Source organism: Bos indicus, chromosome 2 (genome assembly GCF_029378745.1).
Source record: "Bos indicus isolate NIAB-ARS_2022 breed Sahiwal x Tharparkar chromosome 2, NIAB-ARS_B.indTharparkar_mat_pri_1.0, whole genome shotgun sequence".
Classification (NCBI taxonomy): domain Eukaryota; kingdom Metazoa; phylum Chordata; class Mammalia; order Artiodactyla; family Bovidae; genus Bos; species Bos indicus.
In genome coordinates, this window is record NC_091761.1 from 85,550,367 (window position 1) to 85,570,217 (window position 19,851).

The 19,851-nt window shown below is 40.0% G+C and overlaps 1 protein-coding gene across 14 annotated transcripts in view; it reads right to left on the reverse strand.

The window, feature by feature from the left end:
- Positions 1–19,851, reverse strand: part of ANKRD44 (ankyrin repeat domain 44) — a 320,547-nt gene that overhangs the window by 73,028 nt on the left and 227,668 nt on the right. For 12 of the 14 annotated variants that reach the window (XM_070769783.1, XM_070769730.1, XM_070769741.1 and 9 more), the window contains 5 exons: positions 9,568–9,650; positions 8,329–8,392; positions 6,290–6,358; positions 4,976–5,116; positions 3,058–3,141 (listed from right to left, as the gene is read on the reverse strand). In XM_070769783.1, the coding sequence (XP_070625884.1) occupies positions 3,058–3,141; positions 4,976–5,116; positions 6,290–6,358; positions 8,329–8,392; positions 9,568–9,650 (441 nt within the window). The remainder of the gene's footprint in view (positions 1–3,057; positions 3,142–4,975; positions 5,117–6,289; positions 6,359–8,328; positions 8,393–9,567; positions 9,651–19,851) is intronic. The other 2 variants (XM_070769786.1, XM_070769735.1) reach the window with 1 other exon arrangement.

Here is a 19,851-nt window from a genome sequence, read left to right on the forward strand (position 1 = left end):
TTTCATCTTAAGGTACAGGACTGGCTTGTCATCAAGATTACTAAATAATAAGTTTTAGAGCTCTGTGTTCAAAAGATAAGTTCTCAGCATAGTAAAGAAGTAGTCAAGGCATTGCAAAGGTCTAAACCTCAAAAGAGGTGGGTTGATTTTTTAACCTTGCTATTGGAGACTCTGAGATAAAAAGGTTGGAAAATGAAAGTTTAAAAGAGTAAGAAAACAATAACAGAAAAGAACCTAAGAATAGCCAAAACAATAAAAAGACATAAGGACTGGGCCAACATTTAAAAAATATAAAAGATGAATTCAGTCACCACCTCTGAAGAAAGAGGCCGACACTGTACCACTAGGAATACAGACTAGAGTAAATGATAAATAATAAATTTTAAAAGCCTTTTCTGGCACAGTTGTAACTTTTCTGGGAAAAAAAAAATCTTTGCAATAGGTCAGAGGAAGGGGTGCGGTACTGCTTTTGCTGAAGAGCCGGGACACAAGGGGCGTGATGCGTCCTACTCAGGGCCTGCTGCAAACGGGACAGCCCTGCTGGTCAAAGAGGGAAGAGCGCCGCGATACGTCATTTATATCAGCTACATTTCTTGACACAGGGACAAACATGTCCTTTACAAGGCCAGGCTGGCTCAAATTCATACTGAAATCAAAATTGCAAGATTCTAAATAGAAGCTTGTATATTAAACAAGACCTCCCAATAGAAAATTTCTATAGTTTACTCAGAAACCTTAAAATGACATCATCTATCTTTCGGTATAAGGCAAAAGGAGTAAATAAGTCACACACAGAGACAGATATTAAAACAGACATTTTAATTTTTAGAAAACTTGATGAAAGAGAAACTTTTTTAACTAAATATCTACATGCCACATGGTTCATCCATAAAATGCTCTGTAATAAATCAAACTATTATTGGATACCTGATATATCATGCTGTATTCGGTGATTTGGACCTTAAAAGGAAGTCTTTTCTTTTTTTTAAATTTTCATAGTGAAATACCCATGGACTGAATCCCAGGTGTGACTCATTTTAAACTGAATTTGGCTCTTGAAATAAAATCCCTCAATAGGGATAGCTGTCTGTGGACACAAAATCCCCAGCTTCTGAAAGGATTATATTCTAAAAAATCAGTTGATAAATTTAACATGTAATTTGGAAAACACTGGGGATTATACCCAAAGAGCATTTAATGCAGAACATAGCTGAACTATAACTGTCAACTCTGCTGTGCTTAGTCACTCAGTCATGTTTGATTCTTTGTGACCCCATGGATCGTAGCCTACCAGGTTCCTCTGTCCATGGGAATTCTCCAGGCAAGAATACTGGAGTGGGTTGCCATGCCCTTCTCCAGGGAATCTACCCAACCCAAGGATCGAACCCAGGTCCCCCACATTGCAGGCAGATTCTTTACCGTCTAAGCCACTAGGGAAGCCCATAATTGGCAAAAGTACTATTAGAAATAACAACAGTATTATAGAATGTAAATATTCTCCACATTTTTCCTAAGGGAAATGAAATCCACTTTTAACTGGGAATGCTTGTCTTTTTTACCACCCAGGGCCCTGCTAAGTTGCTTCAGTCGTGTCCGACTCTGTGCAACCCCATAGACGGCAGCCCACCAGGCTCCGCCATCCCTGGGATTCTCCAGGCAAGAACACTGGAGTGGGTTGCCATTTCCTTCTCCAATGCATGAAAGAGAAAAGTGAAGGTGAAGTCGCTCAGTCGTATCCAACTCTTAGCGACCCCATGGACTGCAGCCTACCAGGCTCCTCCATCCATGGATTTTCCAGGCAAGAGTACTGGAGTGGGGTGCCATTGCCTTCTCCGCCCTGGACTAGTAATTATGGCACCTAAGCCACAAAATCAAGAGATGCACATTAGATCAAGGGTGTATTTGCACAAGGAAGTAGCCTTTTATCACATGAAAAAGCTCCCCAGTAGGCTGGTCCCCGCCTTCTCCTGCTTCTGCTCCATCCTTCTCCACCAGCTGGAAGAGGGCTGCTCTGGCCCAGCGCAAGCTTGCGTTTCACTGGAGAAGGAAGCATTTGCTGAGGTGGCTTAAAATTTTACAGTCTTTGAATATTATTACTTTAATTTTGGAATATTAGGGCAAAACTGTGGTCACTGTGTTCTACTTACAGCTTTGTTTCCTGTGCCCACCCCAGTCACAGACAAAGTTAAGTCCCTACAACCTGCACTGGGGCCTTGCATGTGAAGGACTGAGTGCAAACTCTTAGAGCACTACACCCACTGCTCTCACAGGGGCGGGACACACAATGTGGGCACTGGGCATTCACGTGTTCATTCATTTAACAAAGAGCTGTTGACCGCCAGCTACGTGCCAGGCACTGCGCTCGGTACAGCACAACCTTCTCGCCACGACTTCCAGTCCAGGAAGGACTCTCAGAGGATGAAACATTAGAGCTTCCCAGATATCAACAGTCCTGGGTGCTGGCACTCACTTCATCACAGTAAGAGCTGAATCTCTGTCAAGACACCAGAAAGGGGCAGGCAGGATGAAGGGGACAGAGCAGCTGTCTGCAGGTGGGGAGGGTGCTATCTGAAGTCAATGAGAGTGTGTCAGAAAGGGAGGGGAGAGTACAACTGGTGTATTTCACACGGAAATCTCAAAACATGTATTTCTAGAATCTGCTAAATAGTCATCCCCAGGTCACAAAAGGAGAGCCTGAGGCCCTCAGAGGAGGCTTTAGTATGTCCCCTGAGGCACATGACACACGGAAGAATCAGAAATTATATTTTAGACATCTGGTTCTAAAAACTGCTGCCCAATCACAGTGATGATCGCTGCAACGGTTTCAATTTTAGAAAGAGTGTGTATCTTTAGAAGAGTATGTATCTGGTATGCAAACAGCCTATTTGAAGGATATATTAAAAGAACAGTTTCTTCTTTATCAAAGGCAAGCCCACATCACTTGCTCAAGACCCCAAGGGAGACCCCAGAATAGTAAAGCTGGCCCACGTGGCAACCTAGAGCAGCAGACAAAGCATCAGTAACCACACCTTGTGCTTAAGCTGAGAAGAAACTTACAATGCAGCTTCCTTTTCCTTCAGCTCTCTGGCTCTTTCAAGTTCTTCCGAATTTTCATGGGCGTTTCCTAAGATAATCTTACTTCTCAGCAAAGGGAAACAAGCAAAAAAATTACAATTAGTGGCAAAGTTGCTAATGATTTTGGTACAATTTACATCTTAAGAATTGCCCCCCAACCCCAAAGAAGCAATCACTACTAATTTTTCATGGAGGATATACATGGTTCTCTTTAAGTCCATCCAGTAAATCTTTTCTCTCTTAAGGAATCAAGTTAAGAACATGGTATCCCTAAAACTTCCACTGAGGTATCAATGATTAAGGCAGCAATCATGCTGCCCACTCTTCCGTAAGTTTTCTAAACTCCCCAGGGAAAGAGAAAATGATTTAGCTTACAATTCCCTGACACCTACCACATTCCTTGCTGCCTCCTTGTCAGTTGAGCATCTCATTTATCCAGGAACGGGTTCCTAAGCACCCCTCATCTACCAGAGAAACTCTGCACCATCTAGGATTCCTATTCTAGGTTTTAATACATGAAGGATACTTATTCCCCATTCTATTCCAAGTGAATAGCACAGAGCCTGACACATAATGCATGTTCAATAAATGTTTGTTGAGTTAAGAACATGTGGCTGTGGGACCCTGAGGCTACATCAGACTTGCTAGTATCATATGAAGGAAAAAAAGAAGCAGTGTTTTCCAAACTGGAAATATGGATCATGATCTATGACTGAATTTTGAAATCAATTTAGTGGGTTGAAGTCAGTAGGTTTTTTTAATGAAATAAAAGATATCAAAATGCATCATACATAGCAAAAGTAAATATGGTTTTATGAAATCTTTTTTCCATTTTCCATACATATATATAAAACATATATACATGAGTCTGTATATTAGATCGTGATGTAAAGTGAGTGTCAGTCACTCAGTTGTGTCTGATTCTTTGTGACCCTGTGGACTTTGGCCCACCAGGCTCCTCTGTCCATGGGTTTTCCCAGGCAAGAATATTGGAGTGAGTAGCCATTCCCTTTTCCATGGAATCTTCCCAATCCAGGACCTGAACCCCAGTTTCCTGCGTTGCAGGTGGATTCTTTCTTTACCTTCTGAGCCACCAGGGAAGCCTGGTGTGTAGGTAATTATCTAGTATGTTTGAAAGCCATTGCTCTACAAGAAAGGGAGTTAGCACTAACCATATAACTCAACACATCCATATAACTCAACAGTTCTCTGAACAGGATCACCAAAAAGTATTCCTATGAAGGAGCGCCTGATCCTCAAGTCTTTGAGAACGATATCATAAGCTGTGGGCATCTCTCCCACCTTTTCCCCTAGAACTGGTTCATTTATTTTTGCTTTCCATTCCAAGCCATCTAGTATCCAAACATGATCTAACTTCCTGTCTTCTAGCTTCCGAAAGAGCATTCATGCCCACGTTTGAAAAATGTCTATTTTTAAAATACTTATTTTTGAAAATAAAATACTGATGCTGTATTTGAAGATCACTGGGATTATGCATAGGTGGATATTTTTTACATATGACATCTTTATTAGCAAATGTAAGTTTTACAGCAAATGAAGCATGTAAGTGATGATGATGAAAACCACAGTATACGACAAAATAAATTATGACAGATTTTGAGTGAACTGAAAACCTGAACTTGACAGCTCCACTTGGCATTCAATGCAAAGAACAGAGAGGAGATGCAATTGTGCAGTGACATGTACTAATCAAATGTAAAGAGAGCAGAATGGGAAACCCGGGGTTAGGGAGGAACCAATTCAAACTCCCTCGAGTCTGGATAAGAGGGGATTCTTCATTCACAGTCTCGGTGAGGCAGTATGAAGAAAACTCAACAAGCCCTCCCTCTACCATCTCCCCCCTTCCCATCCCCGAAGAAACAGGACAAGGCTGTTTTACTTTCTATCCATGTCTGATGCAGCAGCATAGTGCAAAGCGGTGCGGCCCCAGTCATCAGTCTCATTCACACTGGCCCCTGTGGTCACTAATGTCTCAATACAGTGGAAATGACAATTTGCAGCTGCATAGTGCAGAGGAGTCCTGAAAAGCAAACAGCAATTTATTATATCATTCAGTCTGAAAAACAGATCCCTATCATCAGCACCAGCACAGACAGCAGTATTTGTAGGGGTGTGGAAAGATCTTTGGAGGCCAAGACATACGCCTTTCTCCAGCATATCTTATATGTTAGAACGAAGACTGCAAAGATGGGGGCTTAGACAGGCCATCTCCTTTCTTTCCATCCCAAGTGCATATCCTGGTTCCCATCTACATGACTGCTCATGACTGCTCCTCTGGGCTCTTGCAATACCATCCCGACTGACCTCCTTTGCCCTAACCCAAGCTCCATGTAACTTTCAGCTGTCATGAATGAAGAACTGGATTTTCTAAAGTCCAATACCTACGTATATAATCCTGTACCAAAACCTTCAGTTCTCCCCAGTGAACAAAGCCTTGATTTTTTAGTTTGAAATTGAAGACCTTCCCAAGCTGGCCTTGGTCTATCTTTATAAAGTATCTCTCTTTCCAAAATGCTGTTTCCAAACAGATTAAACTGAGGTTTTTTTGATCATGTCCTCATTTCCTCTATCTTCCTCATGTTGTTTACTGGTACTGGTTCCCTGTACCAGCTAGTACTACAGCATGACTTAGCTTTGCAAAGGACAAGCAAGAAAAGTTCTAAACCATCCCAATAACCAGAGGGATTATGGGTGGTATGTATGTGAGTGTGTGTATATCATGTTTAAAATGTGTCTAAAGATTTATCCCAAAATGAAATGTTCAATAAATATAATAAAGAGCTCCAGATCTTGTGACCAAATTCTGTCCTGGAAGGGCTACAGTGTTCTACTTTGCGATACAGAGAATTTTCTCAACTATATCCATGTGGAGGATTACATATTTTATATATGTAAATATTTTTATATAATATCTATAAAGTATGCAATCTCCCTCATGGATATAGTTATTTATATCAGAAGGAGCAGAACAATTGGCGCTTCTAAACAGAAGCTGGGAAAGGAGACCCTTTCCTTGTGGCCTGTGCCTGCTTTGCTGGTGTTTCACTTTGCTATAAAAAGGGATTTCCTTCTGAGGATGGAATCTCCCCAGCTAGCTTCCCTGTTTACCATTTCAACATAACATGATTTCCAGATGGACTGCTCCCCACTCCTTTTATTTAGGCACTTGAAGCAGAGTTCCCTGTTTACATACCTCCCACACTTGTCCTTTTTATGGAAATCTGCTCCACTGCTTTGCAAGAGTTTTATACATTCCACATTACTAGAAAGACAGGGAAAGCATTGTTAAGATGGTAGAGGTCAATTGCTGGGCTGTTTTCAGAAAGAGCTCTTTTCTACAGAGTGTATGCACAGATGAAATGAGGACACTAACTTTAAATTCTGCTAACACAAAAGCAACCTAACACATTAGAGTAATGCCATATCATCAGGATCTAAAGTTCCTACAATTCCTTTTTCAAAGCTAATAAATCAATGCATTAAAGAGCCTGATGGAACATTTTCAATTCCATGACTAAAGAATTTAATGATTATTACATGATGAAACGTTTCAGTGATGGTTTCATCATTTATCCTAAAATTCTCTTTCAAAACCATCAAGAGTTTATGAAACAACTCCTTAAACCTATAATAATTTCATGTCACTTTTAAACAATGAGCCAGAATGGATGAGCATTACCTTTTATCACAGCAGAATGAATTCACTATAACCATTTTCGACCCAGACTCTCCTTAACGGAAAATAAACCAGCTGCATTTCCCTGTCTTGGTAATCTAGGTAAATGAATGTGTAGAACCAAGGCCGAAAATGATGTAATGGAGCGTAGTGATCTTCCAGCTTCTTTGTCATTTGCAGAAGCAATAAATCATGTTTAGTAGAGAGAAAAGGACCCATTGAAGTGAATTTTCCTTGAAGGGCATAGAGCTAAATATTAATCCTAATAGGAGTTTCAGACATGAATCCAGAACGGTTTGTTGCCACTTTCTGTACAGGTCTGATATTTTTCAAAATGGGGGCATAAAAGGAGACATTCATCTATCATTGTTCCAAACTTGGGATGCTAAGAAGTGGCCTAGGATTTACTACTTTATTATCATTTAAATAAGAAAGATGATCTCATTAATGAAAAGTATAAGCAGGGCTGTCCCTGCCCCATATCCTCCCTTTACAGTCACCTTTCTCAGAGAACTACTTAAATCATAAAACTGGAAAACTTTCTGAGACCATTATGTGTATAACGTCAATTGATATAAAACACCTGTCTCTTCCTGAATGAAGCCAAAGGATCACAGGAAAACAGATCCATGTTGTATCGATCAGGAAGCTCATATGATGGAGGGATGAGGATAAGGAAGTTATTTAAAAAAAAAAAAATACCAAAATTATGAAAATAAAACTAAATACAAGACTTTGGAAGGGACCTATACAAATAAGGGGTCCTAACGCTTCACAGTCAATCCACCTCTGTTAAATAGGTAATGCCTTTGGTCATACACAGATTATACATGGAGCACTGCTGTTCCCTAAGACTAGGAAAATGATTAAGAACCAACACCATACCCAAACAAGGCCATCTGAGGGGAGCCATGTTTGGTCAATGCATGGTCATTTATCAACAAAAAATGATCATAGTCTTAATCTAACCACTGATATGAAAAAGAGTATCTCATGAAAAATTCTCTTTACAACTTAAAAAAATAGGCAAGGATTAAATTACTTCTTGCTTATCCTTTGAGTTTTCTGGACTTTTGCTCACATTTAATCATTATTAGAACTTAAAAAATAAGTTTTGAAATAGGACTAAAATATCTTTAAATGAACATGAATTAACTCAACTTTGGATTTCCTTGATCATTAACTCTCCTTCTAGTAACAAAAGACAAAAACTTAGGAACAAATCTCAAATTACTTTCTTTTGGTGGAAGAGGTACCAAGTAGTTACATATTCTGTAGGCTACAGACCTACAATTTAAAATAAGAAAAAAGAGAGAGAGAGAGAAAAGAAAACAAGAGAAAAAATATTTCCTATATGAGATGGGCTAATGATGTTTCTTTGGAAAAACAAACACATGAGCAATCTGGAAATTCAACGTACGATACTTGATATTGGTAGAAACACTTCTTACCCATTTTATTAAAGAAGTTGCCTCTGATTCACAGACGACTTAAGTCAGTTAAGATGCACTGGTAATTAGGCCATGAGAAAACAACTAAAATTGTTAACTACTCACCCTCCTGCAGCAGCAGCATGAAGGCACGTTCTTCCAAATTTATCTGGGGTGTCTATTTCAAAGCCTGCAGACAGCACGTGCTCATTACTAAACAAGGATACTATGCTATACTTTTGTCCTAGTTAAACCACAAGAAACATTGCAGAGACAGAAAAATCAGTTAGTAGAAAAACCAGAACGCAAGCCATTGTAGTCAGAAAGAGGTTGTCATGGAAACGAATGGTAACTGCTCAAGCTTGGCAATTTTATAGGAAGAACCGTGAAGTCAAGAAGAATTTACTTTCACAATCAGCCCTGGGTGAACTGCAGCCTCATATTTCAATCCCAGGATAAAAATTTATGAAACCAATTTGAGATAAGTAGGGCAATAGACAGGCAGACAGAACACATGGAGAAAACATGGAAGGCAAAGGAGTAATCGTAACGTGCTAGAAGAGATATTTTCTTAAGCGTATTATTAGCTTACAGTTGGTGTAAGATTTGGGAAACGTGCTTTCATGCAGGGGTTATTTTTAAACATGCCAAAAGCAGCGAAAGCAGAATCAACCATAAGTAAAGAACTTAAAGGAATAAAAAAAGCCTCTGGGATATCTGTTGAATTAATTCATAAACAATCTTTGCCTTGCAGATCTCTATCACCTTTGAAAGCCAGGAACTTCTTAATACATGGAGGTTGTCAGAATCATTGATAAGAAAGATTAGCAAAGCTCCAAACCAGAAAGAATTTCTTGGTTCCAAATAGGCCCGCATTAAAAAAATAAAAATAAAACCTAGTTGGAGGGATATCAACCAGAGCGATTTTTCAGAGCCCACTGAGTGGGATGGCAATTTAACATTTCTACTATTAAAAGGTAGGGGATTTGGCCTTTTTTCTTTGTTGAAGAATATGAAATGTTACATCACCAATTTAAGCCTCAAAGATGTCTTCTCCTCCTACGACAAACTTCCTGTAAGCTATGGCCATCCCTACCTGCCTCTCACTCTGGATCACCGGAGTTCTAACTTGATAAACAGACAAGACTGTCACTCCGGGGCAGAATACTGACGTTCAAACCATTTCAACACCACGAGCTGCTGGAAGCTGTCACATGCAGGCAGCTGTGGACACAGCTCATCCTGCCAGTCAGATCATGAATGACATGAAGCACAGGCAGCCACTCACTCTGACCAGACACCTGAAGCTACACGGCTCATTTACAGGACAGATTAAGCGTCATCTGTGGTAATGGAGTTACTTACCCGATGACAGTAACTTTCTGCAGCAGTCAGAGTGAGCATTGAGGGCAGCTAAATGTAAGGGGAACATGCTATGGATTCCACACCTGAGGAAGGAAAAAACAGAGCAGCTGATGATTATAGATCTCCTGATACACACAGAAGGGGGTGACCTTTCTAGAAGGTCTCTGATGAAAATTAAATCTATGAGACCTGGCTTGGGGACTCCTGGCTGAAATAATTATGCAATCATTTCTACTTTAAAATAATAAAATCCTGGACTTAAACCACAGTGAAAAATCCCACAACAATAGAAAAACATATTTTTAAAGAAAACATTTCACATAAACAGTGACTCAGCATTTAACATTAATTTCTCTCTTATTCTTTCAGCTTAGCAATTTTATGTATCATTCATATTCATGCATTCATCTATTCAACACTTTATAACCACTAGATACTTTGCTAAGTGCTGGAGAAAACAAGACAAGAAGCTGACGAATTCTCAACTTTGAAAAGCAACCTGTTTTATTCCTTGAGTTGATAAACAAATATTTATTGTTGACCTACTATGTGTTATCTCTTTGCTAAGAGTTAGTAATGGCTGTATTATTAGAAATAAAATTTTGGATGAGAATAAAAACTAATGCTTACCTTTGACAAGTGAAACTTCATCTTTCTGGTAGCCTTTTATAGTGCACATTTACCCATATAAGAAAACCAGTCACGAAATAGTTAACTTTAACCTTACATATATTTCATAAATCTAGCATATTTTCCCTAACAGTAGTACAGAAAGAATCCAGAATAGGACTTCTTAGACTGACCCCTACCATAACATAGTCCCTGGAACAATCCTCTGAGGGACAGGCAGCCTTCTGACAGCAGTGCTTTCTGCCCTTATAATTAAAGCCTCCTCCTCTTGCCCATCACTCTCCTCAAACAAGGACCCAAAGTCAAAGTCCTGTGCTGACTCATAATTCAAAACATACAGCATCATCAGGCAGTTCCTGTGTACTTAAAAGTATGTTAGTGATCTTGCCTCATAATATCTCATTTCATTCAGACAATATATTTCAGATTTTTTAAATCCACAGCATAACATAAGGAGTACAGTTTGTCTATATTTATACCTGCAACATAAGTCATCTAAGTTTCTTCCCTGGCACAAAGTGGCCCATTTCCACATTCTATATTGAATAAAAAACACATATGACTTGAATTTGCTAAGCTTCAGATACATGAATTTTATTTTCTACATAGAAAGTTATGACGTGCATGAATTTGTGAAAGTATATATATATGTTCAGATAATTCATGGTATTTGGCGTTCTGCAAAATCTGAGTCTGCCAGCAATTAACTACCTCTCTCTTTTCATGAAAACTTCTATTTATTGATGTTTTTGTTCAATCTTCCCTCTGTTCATTTTCCTTTCCCTATATGGAGATTTCCAACCCAGTGTATATAATAGCTGGCATCCATCAAGGGATGCAATTTGCCCGTCTTCTGGGCAGTGTCTTGTGGAGGAGAACTGCTTGTAATTGCCTCTCTCATCATTTACAAAAAAAAAAATTTCTGAAAAGCAATTGCATCAGTGACAACCTTGATGCTCACGAAAAGGAAGGAGGAGTTGGGGGATGGGAAAGAAGCTTTTTATTTGTGCTATTTATATTGTTCCCTTCTGATGCCAATGAAACATACTAATTTTTTTAATGTATAACCTATTTTAAAAGGTCTTTACTAAATGGAACTTAAAGCTAATAAGATTTTACCTAACCATTTTATCTGTTTTGAGGAGTTAAGGCAAAAATCTATGATTAAACATTGCTGGATGCTTGCAAGAAGAAAATGGATAGAACATTTTCTAGAATTATTGTGAATTCCTGTAAGAACATGACTAAACTAAGGAGTGGATTTTTAAAGATTTCTTTGAGTCTTCCTCATTCTTTATATGTATGTGTATGTGTGTGTAAAAATATAAATATTTTAATGAATCAACATACATACATAACTATACACATAATATTTATGATATAGTTTATATAGGTACATAAAATAGTTACCTTTATATTAAACAATACAAGCAAATGACTTAGGGAAAATAGTATCAAACTATAATAAAACAATTAAGAAAAACATAAAAAGTATAAAAGTTTAATAGACTCAGTGTTATAACATATTCTATAAACATCACTATTAATACTTCTAACCAAACTTAACATTTAACACCATTGCCTTTAGATAATTCACCACACTCTATATTAGCTAATAATTTCATTTTTTTTCTGCGGCTACTTAAAAAACTGAGAAGGCAAGGAAGGCAGAACTCTAAAAGGCCTAGGAAAAATTCTCTTTGATAAAATCCACAAACAATAAATGCTGAAGAGGGTGTGGAGAAAAGGGAGCCCTCTTGCACTGTTGGTGGGAAATGTAAATTGATATAGCCACTACGGAAGACAGTATGGAGATTCCTTAAAAAAACTAGGAATAAAACTACCATAAAATGAAAATGAATGAAGTCGCTCAGTCGTGTCCGACTCTTTGTGATCCCATGGGCAGTAGCCTGCACCAGGCTCCTCCGTCTATGGGATTTTCTAGGCAAGAGTACTGGAGTGGGTTGCCATTTCCTTCTCCAGGGAATCTTCCCGACCCAGGGATCAAACCCAGGTCTCCCGGATTGTAGACAGATGTTTTACCATCTGAGCCACCAGGGAAGTCCTAAAACTACCATATGACCCAGCAATCCCACTACTAGGCATACACCCTGAGGAAACCAAAATTGAAAAGACACGTGTACCCCAATGTTCACTGCAGCACTATTTACAATAGCTAGGACATGGAAGCCACCTAGATGTCCATCAACAAATGAATAGATAAAAAGGTGAGGTACATATATACAAGGGAATATTACTCAACCATAAAAATGAACACATTTGAGTCAGTCCTAATGAGGTGGATAAATCTAGACCTTTTATACAGAGTGAAGTAAATCAATGAGAGAAACAAATACCGTATGCTGCTAAGTCACTTCAGTCGAGTCCAACTCTGTGCGACCCCATAGACGGCAGCCCACCAGGCTCCACCATCCCTGGGATTCTCCAGGCAAGAACACTGGAGTGGGTTGCTATTTCCTTCTCCAATGCATGAAAGTGAAAAGTGAAAGGGAAGTCGCTCAGTTGTGTCCAACTCTTAGCGACCCCATGGACTGCAGCCTACCAGGCTCCTCCGTCCGTGGGATTTTCCAGGCAAGAGTACTATTAACGCATATATATGGAATCTAGGAAGATGGTACCGATGAACCTATTTTCAGGGCAGCAATGGAGATGCAGACACAGAGAACAGACTTATGGACACGGGTGGGGTCGGGGGGATGGTGATGGTGGGACAAACAGACAGAGTAGCATGGAAACATGTACACTACCATATGTAAAACAACCAACGGGAATTTGCTATATGACTCAGGGAACTCAAACCAGGGCTCTGTAATAACCTAGAGGGGTGGGGAGGAGTGGGAGGTGGGAGGGAGGTTCAAGAGGGAGGGACATATGTATACCAGTGGCTGATTCATGTTGATGTATGGCAGAAACCAACACAGTACTATAAACCGATTATCCTTCAGTTAAAAATAAGTTTTAAAAAACATAAGCAACAAGGATCTACTGTATAGCACAGGGAACTATATTCAACCTATAATGGAAAAATTCTGAAAATATATATATATAACTGAATCACTCTGATGTATACCAAAAGCATGGTAAGTCAACTCTACTTCAATACATTTTTTTTAAATGAAAAAATATCCTCTTTGATATATTCCATAGTTAACAAAAAGTTACTACCTCAGTGTAGGAAATACATGAATCTAGACTCAAGTACTAGTACTGGTATTCAAATGAATATGATGTGCCAGTTCAAATAGAAAAACTAAGTATCAGGTGAAAATGGCAAGAAAATAAAAATAGAACTCAGGATTTCTGAATCACTTCAGAAATGATTCATGCATTACAAATAAAATTTCTCCTTTATTGCTATGAAATAAGACTGCTTATAAAGAAAGGATCCTAAAACCTTTAGCAGGAAACTTAGGATTTGACTGTCCTAGTCAAACGAGAAACATCGCTCTGACTTCATCAGGTATACATCAAAGAAGATGAAGAAATAAAGACGTCAGATAACACTAAACTTAACAGTGCATAAATTACAGGAAAGGGAAGACAATTCCAGTTAATCTGCTACATTTATTTGACCAGTCATAAAATTAATGGAACACATTTGTATTAGCTATTTCTAATTTAGCTGTTAGCTGGGGTCTCCTACCCAGTTATTTCAGAATAAATGAGGCCAGAATAAATTGCACAGAGCCATCAGAGGTGAGGACAGGGCCTTTGCACCATTAGAATATCAGTTTTTTTAAGTTTTCCCCTTGGCTCAAGAGGACATGGCTGTCCCTTTCCATATCCAGTCCTTTCTAGAACTTCCCTTAGGCCATGTGTTTAAAAAAACACTGTGGTTAAGGTGACAAGGTGAGAACCTTTGGGTTTCAGTCCTAACTTTTCCATGTGCTAGATATTTGGACTTTGGAAAGTACATAATGGCTCCCTCACCTGGAAAACAAAGATAATAAAGCTGTCAATCTTACAGAGCAATTGGAAGGACTACTTGAGATAATGAACATAAAGTGTTAAATAGAATATCTGACCCATGGTTCCCTTGCCATTATTATTAGCTTAGCTGGATAACCAGCAGTCTGTGAGTTTTGAGGTTGTAATAAGGTTGTACTTCCTTAAAAGCTAAGAATGAAGTGTGACCAACTAGCATTTCTGTTCTCTTTCTGTGTTTCAAAATTCTTGCAGATGAACCTATTTGCAGTGCAGGAATAGAGATGCAGACGTAGAGAATGGACATGTGCAGGTGGTGGGGGAGAGGGGGGATCAACTGAGAGGGGATTGACATATATACACTGCTATGTGTGAAATACACAGCTAGTGGGAACCTGCTGTGTAGTGCAGGGACATCAGCTTGGTGCTCTGTGGTGACTTCGATGGATGGGCCTGGGGATCGGGGCGGGGGCGGGGTGGGAGGTCCAAGAGGGAAGTGGTATACTTTCACACGTAGGTGATTCACTTCATTGCACAGCAGAAACTAACATAACACTGTAAAGCAGCTATATCCCATTTAAAAAAATCCTTTACAATACTCATCTCTCAACTCTCCCAGGAAAGGTGGGATTGGTTTAGTTTTACCCACCAGGTGGGTGAGACAAAAATGTTGATGATTTTTGATCATCAAATGATTTTATGATACTTAGTCAAGTGATCAATATTAGTCATTTCAGTTGTGTCCAACTCTTTGTGACCCCATGGACTGTAGTCCACCAGGCTCCTCTGTCCATGGGGATTCTCCAGGCAAGAACACTGGAGTGGGTAGCCATTCCCTTCTCCAGGGGATCTTTCTGACCCAGGGGTCGAACTCAGGTCTCCTGCATTTCAGGCAGATGCTTTACCATCTGAGCCACCAGGGAAGCCCAAGTCAAGTGATCAAACTATTAAATAAATTTCTTACTAAACATCATGAGAAACGCTGGACTGGAAGAAACACAAGCTGGAATCAAGATTGCCGGGAGAAATATCAATAACCTCAGATATGCACATGACACCACCCTTATGGCAGAAAATGAAGAGGAACTCAAAAGCCTCTTGATGAAAGTGAAAGTGGAGAGTGAAAAAGTTGGCTTAAAGCTCAACATTCAGAAAACGAAGATCATGGCATCTGGTCCCATCACTTCATGGGAAATAGATGGGGAAACAGTGGAAACAGTGTCAGACTTTATTTTTCTGGGCTGCAAAATCACTGCAGATGGTGACTGCAGCCATGAAATTAAAAGACGCTTACTCCTTGGAAGGAAAGTTATGACCAACCTAGATAGCATATTCAAAAGCAGAGATACTACTTTGCCAACAAAGGTTCATCTAGTCAAGGCTATGGTTTTTCCTGTGGTCATGTATGGATGTGAGAGTTGGATTGTAAAGAAGGCTGAGTGCCAAAGAATTGATGCTTTTGAACTGTGGTGTTGGAGAAGACTCTTGAGAGTCCCTTGGACTGCGAGGAGATCCAACCAGTCCATTCTGAAGGAGATCAGCCCTGGGATTTCTTTGGAAGGAATGATGCTAAAGCTGAAACTCCAGTACTTTGGCCACCTCATGCGAAGAGCTGACTCATTGGAAAAGACTCTGATGCTGGGAGGGATTGGGGGCAAGAGGAGAAGGGGACGACAGAGGATGAGATGGCTGGATAGCATCACTGACTCGATGGACGTGAGGCTCAGTGAACTCCGGGAGTTTGTGATGGACAGGGAGGCCTGGCGTGCTGCAATTCATGGGGTCACAAAGAGTCGGACACGACTGAGCGACTGATCTGATCTGATCTGATCTGATGTCGTTCGAAGTGTTTATCATGCACCACTAAGTTACAGGCACTCGGCCTAACTGACAAAAATGAAGCCTGGTCCTTGCTATTTACAACCTGCAGACATTTTCAGGGGTTCCTTTTGAATCAAAGCCCAAATACTCTAACATGGCTACAAAGCCCCTACTGCTTAAACCTAGATGTGTTCTTAGGATCTTTAAACTTCTGTCCATTCCTCTTGGAAGAGCCCTGGGTTTTCACATGCAGGCCTTTCTCCTGAAACTCTTACAACTCAAACTCTTCTGTTTCTCACGGTATTTCTCAAACTAGTCAGTACATCTCTGGGGGTTGCTGGAATATCTTTGGGCTTTTAAGAACTCTCTGTGACAATTTTATATTGTCTTTCCCTTTTGGTGAAAGCATATTTTAGTGCATCTAAAAGGCCACCTTATCACCACACACCTCTGCCAAATTCCAGCACTGACATTTGTATGATACTTAGGATGACAGCTGTGCTGTGTAGTACTACTTTAATTGGCAGGAGCCAGTGAGAATAAAGGTGGACTTAATAGAAAACGAAACGTCTGAATCTAGGAAGGGCAATGATAATGTAGCACACTGAGCCTCCTGTATGCACAGAATCTGGCAATAGTTTGAGTAAAGGTTTCTGTGCCATGTGACAGGTCCACTGCCCACCACTTTAAGTCACTGCAAAACCTCCACTTCCATAGTTATGTACTGGATCCAAAAAACTCAGCATTTTAGTCGCTAGGACCACAATTACAAGCAAAATGCTAAGTATCACATCATCCATTACATGGAGAGGCAGCAAGTCTCCTGCCTAGGAGCTTAGGCTCCAGATCCAGGTGGTCAAGGATGGTGTCCTATTTCCATCCACCACTCTGTGACCTCAGAAAGCTAACTAAACCTCCTTTACTTCACCTGTAAGATGGGCATAATCACAGCACTTACCCCATGGGGTTCTTGGGACAGTTAAATGTAACCTCCCAGAGTGGGGCCTAGCAGAACTCATGAGCATTTGTTACTATTGTCCTGTGCAGTTCTGGTGAACGCTGTGGGTCTCTTTTTGTATGTATTTTGTAATTTTTATAAATTTATTGCTATATGAGAGTCAAAAGCCTAGGGAGTCTCTATTTAGTCTTATGTTTATACATATTCAAACATTTTAATAAAAATAATCTAAGCAGATGCTTAGGACCTTAAAGACTTTCAGTTACATAACTAATTGCTACTTGTCGTACGAGGTAACCATCCCTCTTCTGGGAAGCTTTGCTGCTCCTGCTACATCCCATATATGTTCTCCTGTACTCCAGTGGCACCTGGCTGTTGTTCTGCCATCAAACTTAGCATGCATGATTGTCACTGCCTATTTAGTTCTTGCCCTGGAGAAGGAAATGCAATCCAATCCAGTATTCTTGCCTGAAGAACTCCATGGACAGAGGAGCCTCGTGGGCTACAGTTCATGGGGTCACAAAGAGTTGGACACGACGGAGTGACTAACACTTTCACTTTTACTTTTCCCACTTCGACAGGCTATAAACTCCTTGGCAGCAAGCTCTGTGACCCCAGAACCTGACACAGTGGGTGACACTTAACAAGCCATCAACAGATATTCAGTGAATGTAAGAATATCAGAATCAGTTACCTGTAAAACTGTAATACCACTAATTCTGCTACAATTGAGGCAGAGAAAGCAGTGAGAGTTTAATTGATAAGATGGAATACAAATTAAAAAATCCTAGAGACAAGCACCCCAAAACTAACAAAGTTAAAGAAAAAACCCAATGGCTTTGATACCACATAAAGTTGCATAAGCACCAAGTCACACTGCAGAAACTTACAAAGTTCAGAGAAACAAAAAAGAAAAACAAAGAACATTTAATCAAGGCTTGAAAATAAGATGCAAATAAATTCATCAGAAAGTAATGACTATAAAACTTGTCATAAAGAGATCTTTAAGAATACATTGGCCATATTGTTTATGAATTAAAATGGGTTATTTTCATAAATGCTCCTTTTTGTTCACTTATTTATAGAAGGAAACGCCTGTTTTTCTCCTCTTTAATGAGCTGCTGCTGCTGCTGCTGCTGCTAAGTTGCATCAGTTGTGTCCGACTCTGCGACCCCATAGACAGAAGCCCACCAGGCTCCTCTATCCCTGGGATTCTCCAGGCAAGAACACTAGAGTGGGTTGCCATTTCCTTCTCCAATGCATGAAAGTGAAAAGTGAAAGTGAAGTCACTCAGTGGTGTCCAACTCTTAGCGGCCCCATGGACTGCAGCCTAGCAGGCTCCTCTGTCCATGGGATTTTCCAGGCAAAAGTACTTGAGTGGGGTGCCATTGCCTTCTCCGCTTTAATGAGTTACCCTAGATAAATTTACAAGGAGCCCAGAGAACAGTGACTTTCTGGGGAAAAGTGAAAGTTGCTCAGTCTGACTTTTTATGACCCCATGGACTATAGAGTTCATGGAATTTTCCAGGCCAGAATACTGTAATGGGTAGCCTTTCCCTTCTCCAGGGGATCTTCCCAACCCAGGGATCGAACCCAGGTCTCCCACATTGCAGGCAGATTCTTTACCAGCTGAGCCACAAGGGAAGCCTAAGAATGCTGGAGTGGGTGGCCTATCCCTTCTCCAGCAGATCTCCCTGACCCAGGAATCGAACTGGAGTCTCCTGCATTGTAGGCAGATTCTTTACCAACTGAGCTATCAGGGAAGCCCAAGACTTTAGCAAATTCAACCATCAATTCTCCTGTCCCTTCACTTGGATATTTTCTCTTTAGGTGACTTCCCTCCCCACACAACATACACACTCACTCTCACACACAAACACACACACAGTTGTTGCCTTAACGAACCACTGTTACTGAAGGAAGCATGTATTAACCCCAGATATGCTGGGGCAAAAGGAAGCATATGTGGCTCTTTGAGGCTGGGACAATGTTTCCCTGGCCAGTGTCCCCAGCACGGTCAGTAGAAGGAAAGGCTACTTGACCAACATCATTCCTAAGGCATTTTTGCCACATAGTTTGAGTTTGTACGAATTGAAGGTAAAATAATCTCAAGGAAATAGACTTTGTGCTTACTGAGTTAAATGTGGTTTTTCAGAAATTTTAAGTATTGAGCCCTGTTTATCTATAAAGTTCAAATTTAAAAAAAAAAAAACTCATTTTTCAGATAAGTTCAAATCTGAAACAATCACTGAAAATATGAACATATCACAGGGTGAAGATAGCTTGTGCCTAAACACTTTATTTCTGCTTAACTGACATTGAACATTTAAGATCTTTGGCTTTGGGTTGCAACTCTAGACTCTGGTAAATGCCTCCGAAATCCTAGAACACTGCTCTTTCCAGGAAACCGAGCTGCTGCTTTAGATTTGCAACCTCCCAGTCAAACAGGTCCTTTGACTTGAAGTGGATTCCTTTCTCTTCTGAGACAACCCACTGTTCTTGGCATTAATATTTGTCAGTGTCTCTCTACCCTTAGTCTTGTCCTTAGCTTGAGAGCTCATTTCTTCTCTGGCCATTCACAAGAGTCTGCCAGGTGTTTCTAGTCTGGACCACTTCAAGTTTGTCTGGACTGCTATTAGAGTGATGTTTCTTACACACAAATGGGATCATTAGACACAACCTACCCTACACATAGTTATAATTCTTTAACAACTTCTGAATGCCTCAGAATGGTATCCAACTCCTCAGCAAGATGTTCGAGGTCCTCTGAAATGTGGTTCTTCCTGCCTTTCCACCTCATCTCTTTCCACTTCCCTAACATGCTAGATATTATCAAGCAATAATACATAATAACTTATAATAATTTAATAATTAGTTAATAATATAATAATTAATAGTTAGCCTTTACTGATAGCTTACTATGAGCCAGG